This window comes from Scardinius erythrophthalmus (genome assembly GCF_964197995.2).
Source record: "Scardinius erythrophthalmus genome assembly, chromosome: 24".
Lineage (NCBI taxonomy): Eukaryota > Metazoa > Chordata > Actinopteri > Cypriniformes > Leuciscidae > Scardinius > Scardinius erythrophthalmus.
The window spans coordinates 14,285,746-14,302,452 of NC_138244.1; the positions used below are offsets into that span (position 1 = coordinate 14,285,746).

At 35.0% G+C, this 16,707-nt stretch overlaps 2 protein-coding genes across 5 annotated transcripts; both read left to right on the forward strand.

Moving 5' to 3' along the window:
• The first annotated feature begins 71 nt into the window (after positions 1-71).
• On the forward strand, positions 72-4,574 carry armc10 (armadillo repeat containing 10). The gene is made up of 6 exons (XM_081355761.1): positions 72-420; positions 598-743; positions 873-1,007; positions 1,604-1,780; positions 1,855-1,926; positions 3,610-4,574. Exons 1-6 carry the CDS (start codon positions 174-176, stop codon positions 3,859-3,861), a joined length of 1,029 nt encoding a protein of 342 aa, XP_081211887.1. The 5' UTR covers positions 72-173; the 3' UTR covers positions 3,862-4,574.
• Positions 4,575-5,104: 530 nt separating this feature from the next.
• Positions 5,105-16,626, forward strand: cax2 (cation/H+ exchanger protein 2). 4 transcript variants are annotated; one of them, XM_081355420.1, is made up of 20 exons: positions 5,105-5,264; positions 6,223-6,375; positions 6,465-6,565; positions 6,647-6,755; positions 7,142-7,261; positions 7,341-7,402; positions 7,608-7,769; positions 9,262-9,447; positions 9,575-9,674; positions 10,012-10,153; positions 10,246-10,429; positions 13,100-13,199; positions 13,522-13,643; positions 13,734-13,771; positions 13,933-14,045; positions 14,206-14,345; positions 14,425-14,519; positions 14,659-14,737; positions 14,831-14,939; positions 15,604-16,626. In XM_081355420.1, exons 1-20 carry the CDS (start codon positions 5,213-5,215, stop codon positions 15,675-15,677), a joined length of 2,241 nt encoding a protein of 746 aa, XP_081211546.1. In that variant the 5' UTR covers positions 5,105-5,212; the 3' UTR covers positions 15,678-16,626. The 4 variants fall into 4 exon arrangements, with proteins under 4 accessions (XP_081211546.1, XP_081211547.1, XP_081211544.1 ...); XM_081355421.1 differs by having other exon boundaries at positions 7,145-7,261; XM_081355418.1 differs by having other exon boundaries at positions 14,203-14,345; positions 15,604-16,620.
• Positions 16,627-16,707: the final 81 nt, after the last annotated feature.

A 16,707-nucleotide genomic window follows, 5' to 3' on the forward strand; every position in this document is an offset into this window, starting at 1 on the left:
TGAACGCAACTCCGCGAAACGTTTTGGTCGTCCACTGATGCAATAGGCGGCAACGCGCCGAGGAGGCACCCGACGAGTATAATGTGACCAGGAAGTGGGTGCATCTTTATTTATCCTGTCGGACAAGAGCCATGTGTTAACATTTTCTGTATGAAATCTGCGCATATCGCAGAATGGGAGATGACAATGTCATAGCCCGGCTCGGCAGCATGAAGGCTCTGTTGGGGATTGTAGCAGGAGCCGGAGCTTCATATGGCATTTATAAACTAGTCGTTGGTCGTGTAGGAGATGGAGGAGTGAACAGAAAAAAGTCTGCTAAAAGTGTGACTATTCAGCCCGGGAGCTTAATGGACAAAGTCTCTGGATTTAAAGTTGTCAGTAAGAGTGATAATCTGAATCCGTGTGCGGAGACTGAATCTAGTAAGTGACATTGAAATGTTTTTTATGATGGTATGAAATACTGACAGCTCTATAGAAGTTTACAATATTTGTTTTTGAATCAAACACACAGTATTGGGGAGTTTGTTCATTTTGTTCTCTCAGGTTCTTGATCTTTTCATACAAATCTTTTCTTTGCTGTTTTTTTCTTCTCATAAGGTGAAATTCACTCAAAATCTGCTGCCAGCCTGGAGCCTCGACATCTGAGCATGCTTCTCTCTCTTCTGCAGAGCAGCCCAAACCCAGAAGAGAGGAGAAACGTTCTCGTAACCTTAGGAAATGCTGCTGCCTTTACAGTAAACCAGGTCATCTAATGGTTTGGCATCTAGACATTGTGCATTATTCTTACATTTTGCAGAAGAGTAAAAAAAAAAAGCTCTCAAATTGCAGTTGATGTATCATGTTTACAATACATTTTTGCTTTTCTTAAATAGGATCTTCTGCGAGAATTTGGAGGTCTTCACATCATAGCAGGCTTCCTCTCAGACCCTTCATCTGAGATCCGGGTTCAGACTCTAAACGCTCTGAACAACTTAAGCATGAACATCCGCAATCAAGAGCAGCTGAAGGTATTGCAAATACTGTATATTTGATTATATAGGCTTTTTTGTATTATTTTATTATCTCGGTAGTCGGTACATGCCTGTTGCTTTTGATCCAGTGTTTGTAATGGTTAACTAATATTCAAAACTGTTTTTGATGAAAAAAATAAAACTGAAATAAAATAAAATATAAATAACGGATGAAAATCTTAAACTTAAAATCTAAAAAAAAAAAAAAAAAAAAAGTTGAAGTATAAAAATGTTAAAAAATAGAAATTAGTGCTGTCAAATCGATTGATCACTATTAGCCGCATCTAACATAAGGTTTGTGTGTGTGTGTGTGTGTGTGTGTGTGTGTGTGTATATATATATGCACACACACACACACAAACCATAATATTAATCACGATATATATATATATCTCACAGCACTAATAGAAATAAACAAAATATATATAGCCTATAGAAAAAAGTTAATAAAAATGACATGAGCACAAAGCGAAATGACTAAAACTTGAATGAATTTTAAAATAGCAAATAAAAGCCAATTCAAATAATTAATAAATGCTATATAAATAAGACTAAAATAGCATGTTCTCCCACACCTCTCTGTTGTTGTTCAGATATATATCCCGTCAGTGATGCAGTTGATTGAGATGTCACCGGTGAACTCTGACCTTCAGCTGGCAGCGCTCCGATTACTCACTAATCTGTCAGTCACCGATAATCACCAGCATCTGATGAAGAATTCCATCACCCTCCTCTTATCGCTGCTCGTAGTGAGCAACGAAGTCCTACAGGTGATTTTGGATTTATGAGTTAAAAGATATGTGTACAGAATCAGATTTATTGAATATTTTATCTGTTCCTGCAGATCCAAGTCCTGAAGGTCCTAGTAAATCTTTCCTCCAATCCAGATTTGATGGACGATATTGTGCAAGCTCAGGTGAACAAATTTGTCTTTTATGCTTTCACTTTATTGTGGGTGAGATCCAGTGCAGTGACTTTTCTCTCATGCCAACACAATATGATTATAAATGGATAACCCTATAAATAACTCTCTTGGTTGCTGGGTGTCCTAGTTTGTCCCATTGGATTCCTGTTGATGCCTAGATCTATTTTAAGACCAGTCTTGTCATGATTTAGTTTAGAGCTGCACGATTTGGGGTGGCAAAAAATCTAATCATAAAAAATACTTAAGGTTTGCTGTGCTTGTTTATAGGGCTTCATAATATTGCCAAAGATTTGTGATTATATAACAACTAGGGCTGAAACATAATGTTTATTTAAAAACGCACTGTCAATTATGTTAAATCGTCCTGGTGTTATGGACGTCGCCATCTTTGATACTGTCGCTATTGTTACCCGAGTTCAAATGATGTTGTGACTTCAGCTGTTCGTTCACACAGATATGTATTTAAACAGCTATTTTAATCTGCCGAATGAACAAAACATTTCAAGACTCACACCTGTTAGCAAATGCTGTTGTCACTGAACGCAGCTATTACGAACATTTCTGATAGATGCCTTTTAATTCTTGGCACTTAGTTTTTTATGTGTGGAATTTTTTATTCGTAAAGTATGTTGAAAGTATTGTTGAAAGAAAGATTAATGGCAGTTACAGTTATTATTTATTGGCATAACTACAGGATTAATCAACTAATCAGAAAATAATCAATAAAATAATCATGATTTACTGACTATTCTGGAAAAATAATCAATAGAAAAAAATAATTATTACTAAATAAAAATATTAAACAAAATAAAAAAAATTGAAAGATTAATGATGACAGAAGTTACGGTTATTATTTATTTGCAACTTAACTAAAGGATTAATCAACTAATCCAAAAATAATCAATAGATTAATCGTTAAAAAAGTTGATAGATTAATCGACTAATCAGAAAAAAATAAACAATTGAAAAACTATAATTTTTATGATTAGAATTATTACTAAATAAAAAATCTAACAAAATAAGAAATAGTTTAATATGTGAAGAAATATTTTAAAATAAGAAATAAAAAAAATTAGTAAAAAATATAATAATAATCTTTCTTCATTTTCAAATGTTAAACCATTGTTTAACTTTTATTTTAGTGGAAAGTGGCAGGAAGTGCTTCTCACTGAGGCATGCATTGTGACCCTGGATGGGTCAAAATTATCGATTTTTCTTTTATGCCAAAAATCATTAGGATATTAAGTAAACATCATGTTCCATGAAGATAATTTGCAAATTTCCTACCGTAAATATATAAAACATTTATTTTTGTGAGTGAATGCAGCACAATCGCGAACATAAATGGACAACTTTAAAGGCGATTTTTTTCAATGTTTCGTTTTTTTTGTACCCTCAGATTCCAGATTTTCAAATAGTTGTATCTCGGTCAAATATCGTCATATCCTAACAAACCATACATTCAGCTTTCAGATGGTGTATAAATCTTTTTTTCTGGTTTTGTGGTCCAGGGTCACATATATACTTTTTTTCATTATATTAAATGACTGTCTTTTTTGTGATATCATTAAAAAAAAAATGTTTTTAATCTTTCATCTCTACTTTAGTTCTTCTATTGTTAAGAGCTTATGTATTTGCACACGCTCCTTCAGTTACTTGTAAATTTGTTCACAGGCTCCAGCCTCCTTGATTTTGTTGTTTGACGGCTGCACTAGCACATCTGTCCTCCTCCGCCTGTTGTTTTTCGTGGGGAACCTGCGTGCGTGGAGACCCTCGGCACAGGTGGCTGAAGCTCTGAGGACGAGGCAGGACTCTCTGTACTGTGTTCTACTGGACAACTCCTCTCAGCTTCACCGTAAGCTTCCCCTGCTGCTCTCACATCCAGATGAAGAGGTGAAGACGCAGGTGGCCAGGCTCCTCACATAACCTCTCACAGAATACATCTCCTGTCCTTCTATGTTCAACTACTGAAACGTTCAAGCTCAGCACTAACAACCTAGCATTAATTCCTTAGTGGAGCAGTGTTGATATCTGCTGGTAGCAGGTGATCCACTTGGTGGGCCATCAGTATCCTCTCAAAATGTTGGAAAATGGACAAGAAATGACTCCCTCAGGTTATTTGAGAGATGTTCGCTCATATAATAGACATTTGTGAACACCACAAATCTCCTTGGAGAACCTTTGAGAACATCTCCACTGCCAAACGTTTACTTGCCAAGTGAATGCATCTTACAAGCTTGCAGGTATTTTCTCTGACCACACTAAGTGCTTTGGAGACCCAGACTAGTGGTGGAAAGGACTCTGCATGCGTTTAGAAATGTTAAAGCCTTGAAAAAAAGCCTTGTTAAAGCCTTTCTTCAGTGCTGCATAATGCAAGTGAAGTTTACCATTGAATAAAGGTTATTCAGGTTATGCTGAGGTAGATCCAGAAACCTTATTTTTACAGAAGCTGCATTGATTGTACTGTGATTTTGTTTTCTGATGATTGATGATGAGATTAACATATTTAATAAAGCTTATTTCATGTTGTAAGGCAATTATAAAAAAATTCTTTAACATTATTTTGGAATGCTTTCTGGCTTGTATGTCAGGTTTGTGAAAGTTCTTTAAAATAAATATTTAAGTTTTAATAACCTTTATTGAATTCGTGTTTTTGAAGACCATCTACATCTTCATATTTGTTTTTAATGCAGAGAAATAACTTTCATTATCTCTTGAATCGCAGCTGTGTTTGAGAACAACATTTCCCACTAATCTTAGCAATTCGTCCAGGGTTGCCATGTCTGCTTATTATAAGCGAATGTGTGCTATCAAATCGAATCAAGCGCTATCTGTGTGTTTTTCAGTATTACGGATTGTATTTGAGAGTTTCTTTCCACCACAGAATAAAAACTAAAAAAGGTAAGGTAATCGACCAAAAACTCGCACTTTTTTTTTCATTATAGTTTTTAATTTATGTTTTTTCTTTTCTTTTTCTTTTTTTTAGAATTGTGAGATATAAACTCGGAGTTGTGAGGGGAAAAGTCAGAATTGTGGGATTTTTTTATTTTTATTATTCCATAGTGGAAACAAGCTTCTATACAGAGAGTTAAAAAAAAAAAAATGGGGTACTTTATTTTGTCAGACCCTGACGGCTTATATTTCTAGCGAGATCTGGCAACACTGTCGCTTAGCGTAAGTGCGTTTGAATCACATGAAGCTTATTACACACTGAAGAACTGCGAACTGTCATATCATTCGAGACTGCGTGGATTGACAGAGAAGACAATGAGCTGAAATGACAACGAATATAGAGACACGAAGAAGGAAACTCGACACGAAAAATCAAGGTAAACAATAACACAAAGACAGACCATTTTATGTAAACGAAAGTACTAAAATAATCCACTGACTTGAATTGTCAATAGTGCAATGCATTATATTTTACTACAGCAGACAGTTGCACATTTACTCCAATTAAATCGGACTTTTGATATGAAACACTGGATGTAACGTGACGAATAATTCACGTGACGTGAACAAGGAATGCATGTCCATTGCATTTTACATGAATGGCTCAACTTGTATTGTGATTTATCCTGGACATAAATGAATCAGGATTTCTTAATAAAGAATTGCTTCTAATACATTTGCAGTCAGTCTAGTTTCTGTTGTGAAATCGTTCTGAAACCGCATTTGTCCACACTTCCCCATTTACTATGCATTATTTCCTCTCTGTGGTGTGTCTTTGGATATATATGAATTAACGTGTTGATGTTGACACGCAAATTTATGTGTTAAAACATTTATTGAAAATACTGCATATTCGACATACAGTGGCCAAAAATAGTATTTGGACACTTTGGGTTATAGTTCACCCAAAAGTTTTAATTCTGTCATCATTTACTCGCCCTCATGTTCCAAACCTATCTTTCTTCTGAACACAAAAGAATATATTTTAAAGAATGTGGGTAACCAGACAGTTGATGGTAGCCATTGACTTCCATAGTATTTTATTCCCACTATGGAAGTCAGTGGGGTCCGTCGCCTTCAACTGTCTGGTTACAACATTCTTCAAAATATCTTTTGTGTGTGTGTGTGTGTGTTCAGCAGAAGAAAGAAACCCATACAGGTTTGGAACAACTTGAGGGTGAGTAAGTCATGACAATTTTTATTTTTGGGTGAATTATCCCTTTAAGTAACATTTAAAAATGTAAGAATATCATTGGATTACATAACAAAATATAACAAAATTGGCTTATTAATACTTAATAATAAACCATTCCATGATTTCATCTAATTCCTCAGATCCTCCAGAAGACCATGATGGAGTTCATCTGCCAGGCTCTGGCTGTGACAGGGTTTGTGTAGCTCACGTTCATTCAGAAGCCAGCGATGGTCCTGCTCAGTCCTGTTTACAGCAAACAAGCGCCTCCTACACACCTAAAAACCAACAGAGAAGTGAGAGTCCATGTACACTGCATAAAAGCAAGGGGGTTTTTCTGAACTGGTTTGAGACTTTTTAATGCCACTACCTCTTCTTTTTTCAGCATGCAGCTTTGGTGAGGAAATACACGATGATAACCCGTGCAAGACCACCATAAGTGCTGAAAACGAAGTAGAGGCCCAAAAACTCGCAAATAATTATAAGGTAACTGTACATTGAGCACATATGTCTAGTTTCATTTAGCGTAATGTTGATGCTGATGTCGTTCTGTCCTCTTTATTTCAGTTTGGATTCAGGAAGTGGAAGAGTCACGTGACAGAACGACCCTTTGAGTACAGGTCGGACATTGTGAAGGAGCTTTACTCTGAGCTGAACGTTATCAAACCTTACTCAGGTTAGACCGAGCTCTTCTCATTTCCTTCTGTAGTGCATGTACAGTATCAGTAAAAGGTTTGGACATGCCTTCTCATTTGTATTATTACTTTTATTTGAAAATATAGAAAATAAAGCAGTCGAAACTATTATATTTATTATAAATTATCATACTTTTAAACTATTTTATACTTGTACTGTATATTTCAATCAAAAAACAATTTAATGTAATACTTTTTTTATTTCTCATGCCTTTGATATTACATCTAGGTAATGTCGTAATGTTTTATTATCATGATTTTTGGATGCAAAACTAAAGCAAATCCACTAATTAGAGAAATGTGGCAGTACATTAATTTGTTCCCCTTTACTGTAATGATATCAGTCTTTTTTATTCTCGGGTTTCAGCAGGTTCATTGTTCACTTTTGGCAATGTTCTCTACGTGTTTCTGTTTGGCTGGTGGATCTCTCTGGTTTATGTTTTCGTTGGTGTCCTAATGTTCCTCACAGTTTTTGGCATCCCCTATGGTAAGATTTGGTCTAAATAAGTATCAACACATTTTGTTGCCTCTCCCTGGATCACAAAAGTGCCACTTTCTTGTTTCAGGGAATCTCTGCTGGAGGTTGTCCTGCTATTTTCTGTGGCCATTTGGGAAATCAATCGCAAAGGTTGTGTTTCGTTTTATATCCAAATGATATTTGTATGTTTGCGTACTCTTGATCTTTTCATGGAGTCTTATGACAGCTCTACACACACAGACTCTTTTCTTTTGCCTGCTCCATGAAAATCAGGCTAATGCTGCATTCATCACAAGCCTTTTCATGGATTTTTCGTGGTTTGGAAGGATATTGAACCCGATGTTGCTGTTTTCAGGCCAGTGTCTCTGTGCCGGTGTACAGTGTGAAGATCCTCCAGGGTAATTCCACTCTAGAGGCAGAGGAGAACGGAAAGCCTTCCTCTCCTCTCCTGCTGCCCACACCTGTGGAGGAGACCATAGAAGAGCCCACAGGAAGTCCACAGGACCACCACTACTGGGTGAGAAGTGTGAAACAGATACTAGATCAAATGTCATAGTAACATGCTATCAAATAAATATATCATTATTATTACAAATGTAGCCTGTATAACATCATTTATTAATTAAGAGACTACATATATTATTTGTACCACCATTGTATATTATTTTGACACCACCAGACTATTTTAGTGAAATACAAATACGCTAATAAGTAATTTAAATGGTTAAGAACTAAAAACCAAACAAAAGACTTCTGTTCATCTAAGAATCCTGAAAAAAAAAGTATCAGGATTTCAACAAAAATATTGAGCGGATAATTGCGACTTTTTATCTCACAATTGCGAGTTTACATCTCGCAATTCTGACTTTATTTCTCAGAATTGCGAGATATAAAGTCAGAATTGCGTGAAATAAAGTCGCAATTGCGAGATATAAAGTCAGAATTGCGTGATATAAAGTCAGAATTGCGGGTTATAAAGTCAGAATTCTGACTTTTTTTCTCGCAGTTGCGACTTTATAACACGCAATTGCGACTTTATATCTCGCAATTCTGACATCTTTTCTCAGAATTGTGAGATATAAAGTCCAATTCTAAGGGGGAAAAAAATAAAGACTTTTTTTTTTTTTTTTTTCTCAGAATAGTTTATATCTCACAATTCTGACTTTATAACACGCAATTGCGACTTTATTTTTTAGAATTGCGACTTTATATCTCACAATTGCTAATTTATTTCTCAGAATTGCGACTTTAAATCTAGCAATTGTGACTTTATTTCTCAGAATTGCTACTTTATTTCTCACAATTCTGACTTCATATCTCGCAATTCTGAGAAAAAAAGTCACAATTCTGACTTGATATATCGCAATTGTGAGAAAAAAAGTCAGAATTGTGAGATAAAAAGTTGCAATTATTATTATTTATTTATTATTCAGTAGCGGAAACAAGCTTCCATAGTATTCAACATTGATAATAATAAGAAATGTTTCTTGAGCAGCAAATCAGCATATTAGAATGATTTCTGAAGGATCATCTGACACTGAACACTGGAGTAATGATGCTGAAAATTCAGCTTTGCATCACAGGAATAAATTACATTTTAAAATATATTAAAATAGAAAACAGTTATTTTGAGTTGTAATATTTTTTCACAATATTACTGTTTTTACTGTATTTCCCATCAAATGAATGTCAAATAATTTGAAATTTTTTCCATCAAATAAAACATTAAAAAGTCATACCAACTCCAAACTTTTGAACGGTAGTGTATATAATTATTGTATATTTTTTCACCATTTTAGCTCATTTGGAGTTCACTAAAATAGTCTGATTGTGTAAAATCTATAATTCTAACCTTGAGTTATTGTTGCAGGACTGTATCATCTGTCCTTAACTGAGAATATTACGTCCCGATACACCATTTCTAGCATTTTTGTATTTTTCCCTTTAGATTTTGTACTGATGTCACTAGATTCCAGCTTTCCAATAATGTGGATCTCATATGATTTCAGCGGCGCTTGAGAACATATGCATGGCTGTTTGTGGGTTACCCTCTCCTCGCCGTCACACACTCTGTAGTGTGTCTGATCTCCTGGCTGCTGGTTTTCACCATTCCTGTGGCCAAGATGAGCGCCAAGACCTTACACACCATCCTGCTCATGCCCCCCGAACATATTCACATCAGCCACGCCACGGAGGTGAGGGCACTGTACTATGATTATGAAATCCACTGAGGTTTTGCCATCTGTGAATTAATACTGATTAAAACCGTGTATCATATTTGCAAATTTACACAATTTAACAGATTTTTATTCTTATTTTTAGGCTCAGGAGAATGAAGGCCAAGTCATTCTATGCTGCTACCATGCAGTGAATATCTACTACTATAAATACACAGTGGACGGGATCAATGTTTTTGCTGTCAGTATCCTATATCAAACTATAAACACAGAAGCCATTCAGAAACCATGTCCAATGTCCAAAAGTCTCTTATGCTCAACAAGGCTGCATTTATTTGATCAAAAATGCAGTAATATTGTGAAAAAATATTTGATGTATTATAATAATTTATTGCATTTTCAGCATCATTTCTCCAGTCTTCAGTGTCGCATGATCCTTCAGGAATCATTCTAATATGCTGATTTGATTATCAAGAAACATTTCTTATTATTATCCATGTTGAAAAACAGTGCTGCCTTATATGTTTGTGGAAATAGATTTACTCTTTTTTTTGCCATTTTCCTTACATTGAGTTACTATAGATCTCTTACCATTAGTTATAGTGTCACTAATAATTGGTTACGTGGACAAAACAAACCAGTTTGCCAGCTCAGAAGTCAAGTTCGCCACAGCAGTCAGCTCCATCATTCCACTGTCGTATTACATTGGCATGGGCATTGCAAGGTGAGCAGTTACTCCAGCACAACACCAGAACTTCACCAATACCTTTGAGATCAACATTAATGCAGTATCTAAATGCTGATCTCTATTCTCAGCATTTCCGCTCAGAGTAACTTTGCTGTCGGGGCCGTGGTGAACGCAACGTTCGGTTCCATCACAGAGTTGACCTTTTACATCACAGCATTGCTCAGAGGTCACCACCAGGGAAATAAGTGCCTGCAGGAGATAGTGAAGGCGGCTCTTACTGGAACCCTGCTGGGCTGCATCCTCTTCATACCAGTATGTCATCCGTTACTATGGAAGCTTGATTCCATCATGGAATAAAAAAATTAAAGAATTCTTACTTCTTTTTCTCAGAATTCTTACTGTTTTTCTCAGAATTGCGAGTTTATATCCCACAACTCAGACTTTCAATTCAGAGTTTATATCTTGAAATTCAGACTTTTTTGTTCATATAATTAGGAATGAATAAAGGTCATTTAAAAAAAGGCAAGGGAATTGCTACTTTTTACTTATTAAATTTAGAATTGCAAGAGAAAAGTAAGAATTGTGAGATATAAACTCGGAATTGGAAGAAAAAAGTATGAATTGTGAGATATAAACTCAGAATTGGGTGGAAAGTAAGAATTGTGAGATATAAACTTGTGAGATATAAACTCAGAATTGGAAGAAAAAAGTATGAATTTTGAGATATAAACTCAGAATTGGGGGGAAAATAAGAATTGTGAGATATAAACTTGTGAGATATAAACTCAGAATTGGGGGGAAAGTAAGAATTGTGAGATATAAACTCGGAATTGGAAGAAAAAAGTATGAATTTTGAGATATAAACTCAGAATTGGGGGAAAATAAGAATTGTGAGATATAAACTTGTGAGATATAAACTCAGAATTGGGGGGAAAGTAAGAATTGTGAGAAATAAACTCGGAATTGCAAGAAAAAAGAATGAATTTTGAGATATAAACTCAGAATTGGGGGGAAAATAAGAATTGTGAGATATAAACTTGTGAGATATAAACTCAGAATTGGGGGGAAAGTAAGAATTGTGAGAAATAAACTCAGAATTGGAAGAAAAAAGTATGAATTTTGAGATATAAACTCAGAATTGGGGGGAAAGTAAGAATTATTTGTGAGATATAAAGTCAGAATTCCGAGAAAAAAAAAAACTGTGACAAACTTGGAATTGCGAGGAAAAAAGTATGAATTGTGAGATATGAACCAGAATTGGGAAAAAAGTAAGAATTGTTAGATATAAACTCAGACTTCCGCCATCCGCCGAATCCGCCATTTTTGTCTGACAAAGCAGTCAGGAGAGTTAGTGGATTAACGTTGGAGAATTTGAACTTGAAAAACAGAGTGTGCTGATGTCTTTTCCGCGGTTAAAACAACATTCCTTCTGATGTTCATTCATGTTTATTTGATGCTATAAATGAACTTGAAGGAAGAGATGATCGGTTCACGAGCAGCTTTAACTGAGGCTCTACAGCGATCTGTCAGACATATTAAAGAGCCACAATTTCTTTAAAAAATTACCAAATTTGAAAGGTGAGACTTTGTTTCAAACTTCATATCAAAAGTAGCCTGGTCTGTCCTGTCTGTCAGTGCGTTGTCAGTGTCCTCTACATGGAACATGAACATGGTGTGGCGTGAGAGCGGCGTCGCTTGTCTTTGCGATATGGTCAATTCGATCTTAATTCTCTGAATAGTTTATTCCCTGCAATTCTGACTTTTTTCCCTCAGAATTGTGATACAGTGCTATGCATAAGTTTAGACACCCATGCTAAAGTTGACTAAAAAGAGGAATAAAAAAATCATCTTTTGGAAATTGAACTTAATGCCTTTATAAAAAAAAAAAAATAGGAAAAATCCAACCTTTAAGGACACCAATTTTCTTTGTGAATGAATAATGTATCGTAAATAAATAAATGTTCTTCCTTAAAATACAGGGTGCATAAGTTTGGACACCCCTATGTTAAATTCCCATAGAGGCAGGCAGATTTTTATTTTTAAAGGCCAGTTACTTCATGGATCCAGGATACTATGCATCCTGATAAAGTTCCCTTGGCCTTTGGAATTAAAATAGCCCCACATCATCACATAGCCTTCACTATACCTAGAGATTGGCATGGTTTTATTTCAGTTAGCCTAATAGCTGGTTTGATTTGCATTGAGAGATGATCTTATGGAAAGTACTTATGCCAATCTCTAGGTGAACTTTATCAGGATGCATAGTATCCTGGATCCATGAAGTAACTGGCCTTTAAAAATAAAATCTGCCTGCCTCTATGGGAATTTAACATAGGGGTGTCCAAACTTATGCATCCTGTATTTTAAGGAAGAACATTTATTTATTTACGATACATTATTCATTCACAAAGAAAATTGGTGTCCTTAAAGGTTGGATTTTTCCTAATTCTTTTAATTAAGGCATTAAGTTCAATTTCCAAAAGATGATTTTTTATTCCTCTTTTTAGTCAACTTTAGCATGGGTGTCTAAACTTATGCATAGCACTGTATATATATAAACTTAGAATTGTGAGAAAAAAAGTCAGAATTGTAAGATTAAATTAATGTTAAAAAAGGTCATTTTGACTTTTTATCTTTCAATTCTGACTTTTTTCTCCAAATTGCGAGTTTATATCTCACAAGTCTGTCTTTATAACTCAGTTGCGTTTTTATATCTCACAATTCTAAGAAAAAAGTCAGAATTGTAAGATGTAAACTCTCGATTCTGACTTTTTTTCTTGAAACAGCGAATTTATATCTCGCAATTAAGATATAAACTCTGAATTGAGAGGAAAGAAAAGTCAGAAATGTGACAAAGTCACAAATACCCTTTTTATTTTATTTTATTCTGTGGCGGAAACAGGCTTCCATACGTTACCTTACAGAGGATCTTAAATCTGCAAAGTGTGCAGTAGACGACTGTTATATCTGTGTCTGTCTCAGGGGATCTGTATGATAATCGGAGGACTCAGGCACAGAGAGCAGAGGTTTAACAGTCGCTCGGCGGGGGTCAGCTCCTCTCTGCTCTTCATATCAATAGGGGGTAAGATGAGTCATTGCTTGTTATTGCGCTTCTCTCCTGTAGTAATTAAAGGCAATGTGAAATGGCATTTAATGCGTAAGCTAATTCACATTCACAAAGAAAGGTTTATATATTTGCAAATAGCAATTCACAAACTCATAACCTTATTCATATTCACAAAATATGATTTGAAAATGCACAACCAAATTGTATTTTGTGAAAGTTTAAGTTTGTGAAAGGCTTTTTAGTGAATGTGAATTAGTTTTAATCATAGCAATGAATCATATTTCATTAAATTTTGAGACTATTGTAGCTCCATAATTTCCCACTGTGGTCTCTGTAGGAGTGTTTGCCCCTACACTCTTCTCCAAAGCCTATGGGAATATAGTGTGTGAGGACTGTACCAACTCTACAGGAACCAACAGCAGCGGATCCTTCATGTGCAAAAACTGCCACTACGACCTGGTGAGATTTCAAACATGCGTCACGTAGACATTTAAAACAGTGAAACATCAAGCCATTTTCTGCACATTTTTTTTCTTTCTGGTCCACTAGAGTGAAAACAACTACAGCTTGTTTCACAGTCACATTGAGTAAGTTCATAGTGTGAGCATTTTGTATACTCAGTACTTTGTATACAGTAGCTTATTATTATATAAATAGTAACTATAATTTAAAAAGGATTAATTATTCATATTTTTAGTAACGTTAATATAGTTTTTTTGTGGCTGTTGACGTGTCTCTGTTTTCTCAGGCCTCTAGTGTACACCATTTCCGTTCTACTGCCCGTGTCCTATATCATCGGCCTCATCTTTACTCTTAAAACACATTCACACATCTACGACATCCACGTTGGTGACGGAACGGGTGAGTTTGCTAAACCTTGCAATAAAATGACTAATGTGAAGCTTTGAACCGACCACCAAGACTTCATAAGGTAGCCAAATAATGTCTTTAATGAAGTTTAATTTAGGAACATTGGAGATCTGCAAAATGGTATGAAACACAATGTGTGTGTTCACAGCAGGTCATCTTGGAGCGTCTGTGCACTGGTCCCGTTGGAGAGCTTTGTTAATCCTCATCATTGCCACAGTGCTGATGTCTGCATGTGCCGATCTGACCACCGAACACATTCAGCCCATACTCAGCCGCTCGTCTGTATCACAGGTTAACACTGCAGTAAATCAGTCAGGCAGTAAATAACAGCTCAATATTAACGGATTATGATCCCAACTCTTCATCTCAGTATTTCATAGGTGTGACTCTTTTGGCCATGATCCCTGAAATCCCAGAAATCGTCAATGGAGTCCAGTTTGCTCTTCAGAATCAAATCAGTTTGAGGTCAGTTTGTTCAGTAACACCATACTGTAAGTTCAATATGTGTTAACATGCATTATGAAATGATCATTCATTCAATCCCTGGCTGGTTTAATCTGGTCTTGTCTACTAAAAATGAATGCGTTTTGTTGTTTTCTCCCAGTTTCGAGGTTGGAAGCTGCATTGCGGTGCAGGTGTGCATGATTCAGATCCCCATCCTGGTTTTATTCAACGTCTTTTATGTGAGATATTATGCACACATGCTACATACACTCATAGTTAGCGCACTGATGGCTATATGTCAATGTGTTTTCCTAATTATCTTTCTGTGACAGGATGTTGGCTTTGTACTCGTCTTCAGCGACCTGCATCTGTGGGCCAGCATCTTTAGCGTCATCGTTGTGAATTATAGTTTTATGGATGGAAAGTCTGATTATTTTCAAGGTAATAAGCTAAATATTCTGTAAATCAGGGGTTAGGAACCCTTACAAGAATCCAGTACTGGCTCTTCATTACAAAAAGTTGTAGACTCCTGCTCAAAAACTACACCATCGTTAAAAATGTTGGGATCAGTAAGATTTTTCTTTTTTGAAAAAAATTAATACTTTGATTTAGCAAGGATGCAGTAAATTGATCAAAAGTGACAGGAAAAAATGTCTACTTTTAATAAATGCTGGGGTTTTTTACTTTCTATTCGAAGAATCCTGGAAAAAAAATACATTACAGTTTCCACAAAAATATGAATGTATCATTTTTATTTATTTTATACAAACAGAAAAAATATTTTAAACCAAAAATGGCAGGAAACACTTTTATAATTTTACAAAAAAGTCTACTTTTAATAAATGCTGGGTTTTTTTACTTTCTATTCAAAGAATCCAGGAAAAAAATACATTACAGTTTCCACAAAAATATTAATTTTAAAATTAATTTATTTTATACAAACAAAATAAAATATTTTAAACCAAAAAAAAAAACTACTTTTTTGTTTTCATAAGCTCCTTCACTGCTCTTTCTTTGTTCATCATATTGATTTGAATGAGTTTTGTAAATTGTTAAAACTGTGTGTGTGTGTGTGTGTGTGTGTGTGTGTGTGTTTGTATTACAGGTACTGCTCTTGTGGTGGTGTATCTCATCCTGTTGGCGATGTATTTTTTTGCTCCGTCTCCCGCTGGTTGTTGAGAGGCAAAGACATTTCAGCACAATGCATTCGTTATGAAATTTACAGTATGAAACACTGTTTATGGTTTCAGATTAATGTTAGCTAGTTTACTGTGTGTTTTAGACTATCACTATTCATAACATTTTATTCTTTGGTACTTCAGTAACAATTTTTTTCTGTTCTGTTCAACGAAAAGCTGATATGATTTAGCACTTTACTATGCAGAAGTACAGAAGACTACTTGTGATAATAGATGGATTTATTATTTTAATAAAAATGGGGCGCACAATAAATTATTTTGGAGTGTACATAATAGTTAAAACTATTTTATTATGAAACGTATTTGGTATTTGGCAAAAAAGAATCCGGTTTTAGTTAGCGTGCAGCTGGGTGTTTGTACAGGCCCTAATGATGAACCATCAGGTACTTGACCATGAATTTAAAATCATACAGATGAAGTCATAGTATAGATGCTATTGTTTAAAATATTTGCGATTTGAGGTAACAATTTGATTTGTTGCACTGACCTGTTGTTCTTACTGTCTATAATATGTCTTTTTAAACAGAAGTCTAAAAAGTATATTTGTGATATAACTATTTTAACAACTTGTCTTGAGTATTTTCTATATTTTAAAATAGATGAAGTTTAGGATAAGTAAGTGTGTGGAACAATCTGTCGCATAATGTTGCCTTGAAGAGGTTGACTAAATAAATTTTTAAAAATCAGTGTTTGGATTTTTCTGGGGGAACAATTGATGTACAAGATTATACATTATAAATGTTGGATTTCACATTTTATTTGTGAGTAGCAATCACAGATATTGCTCAAGCTCAAAATTTGAAAGAAACCAGTATGCAAAATTTGTTAAGGTTAAACCTGAAAATGTTGTTATAAAATAATAATCTACTAGAATGTACTGGATTTTAAAGGTACCAAAATGCAGATGCTTATAAATATTACTTAAAAGCATTCATTTGTCTATTTCATTCAATGAACAGTTTTAGCTTTAGGAACGCATCACCTAATTCAGTTTGTGGCCAAATACACAG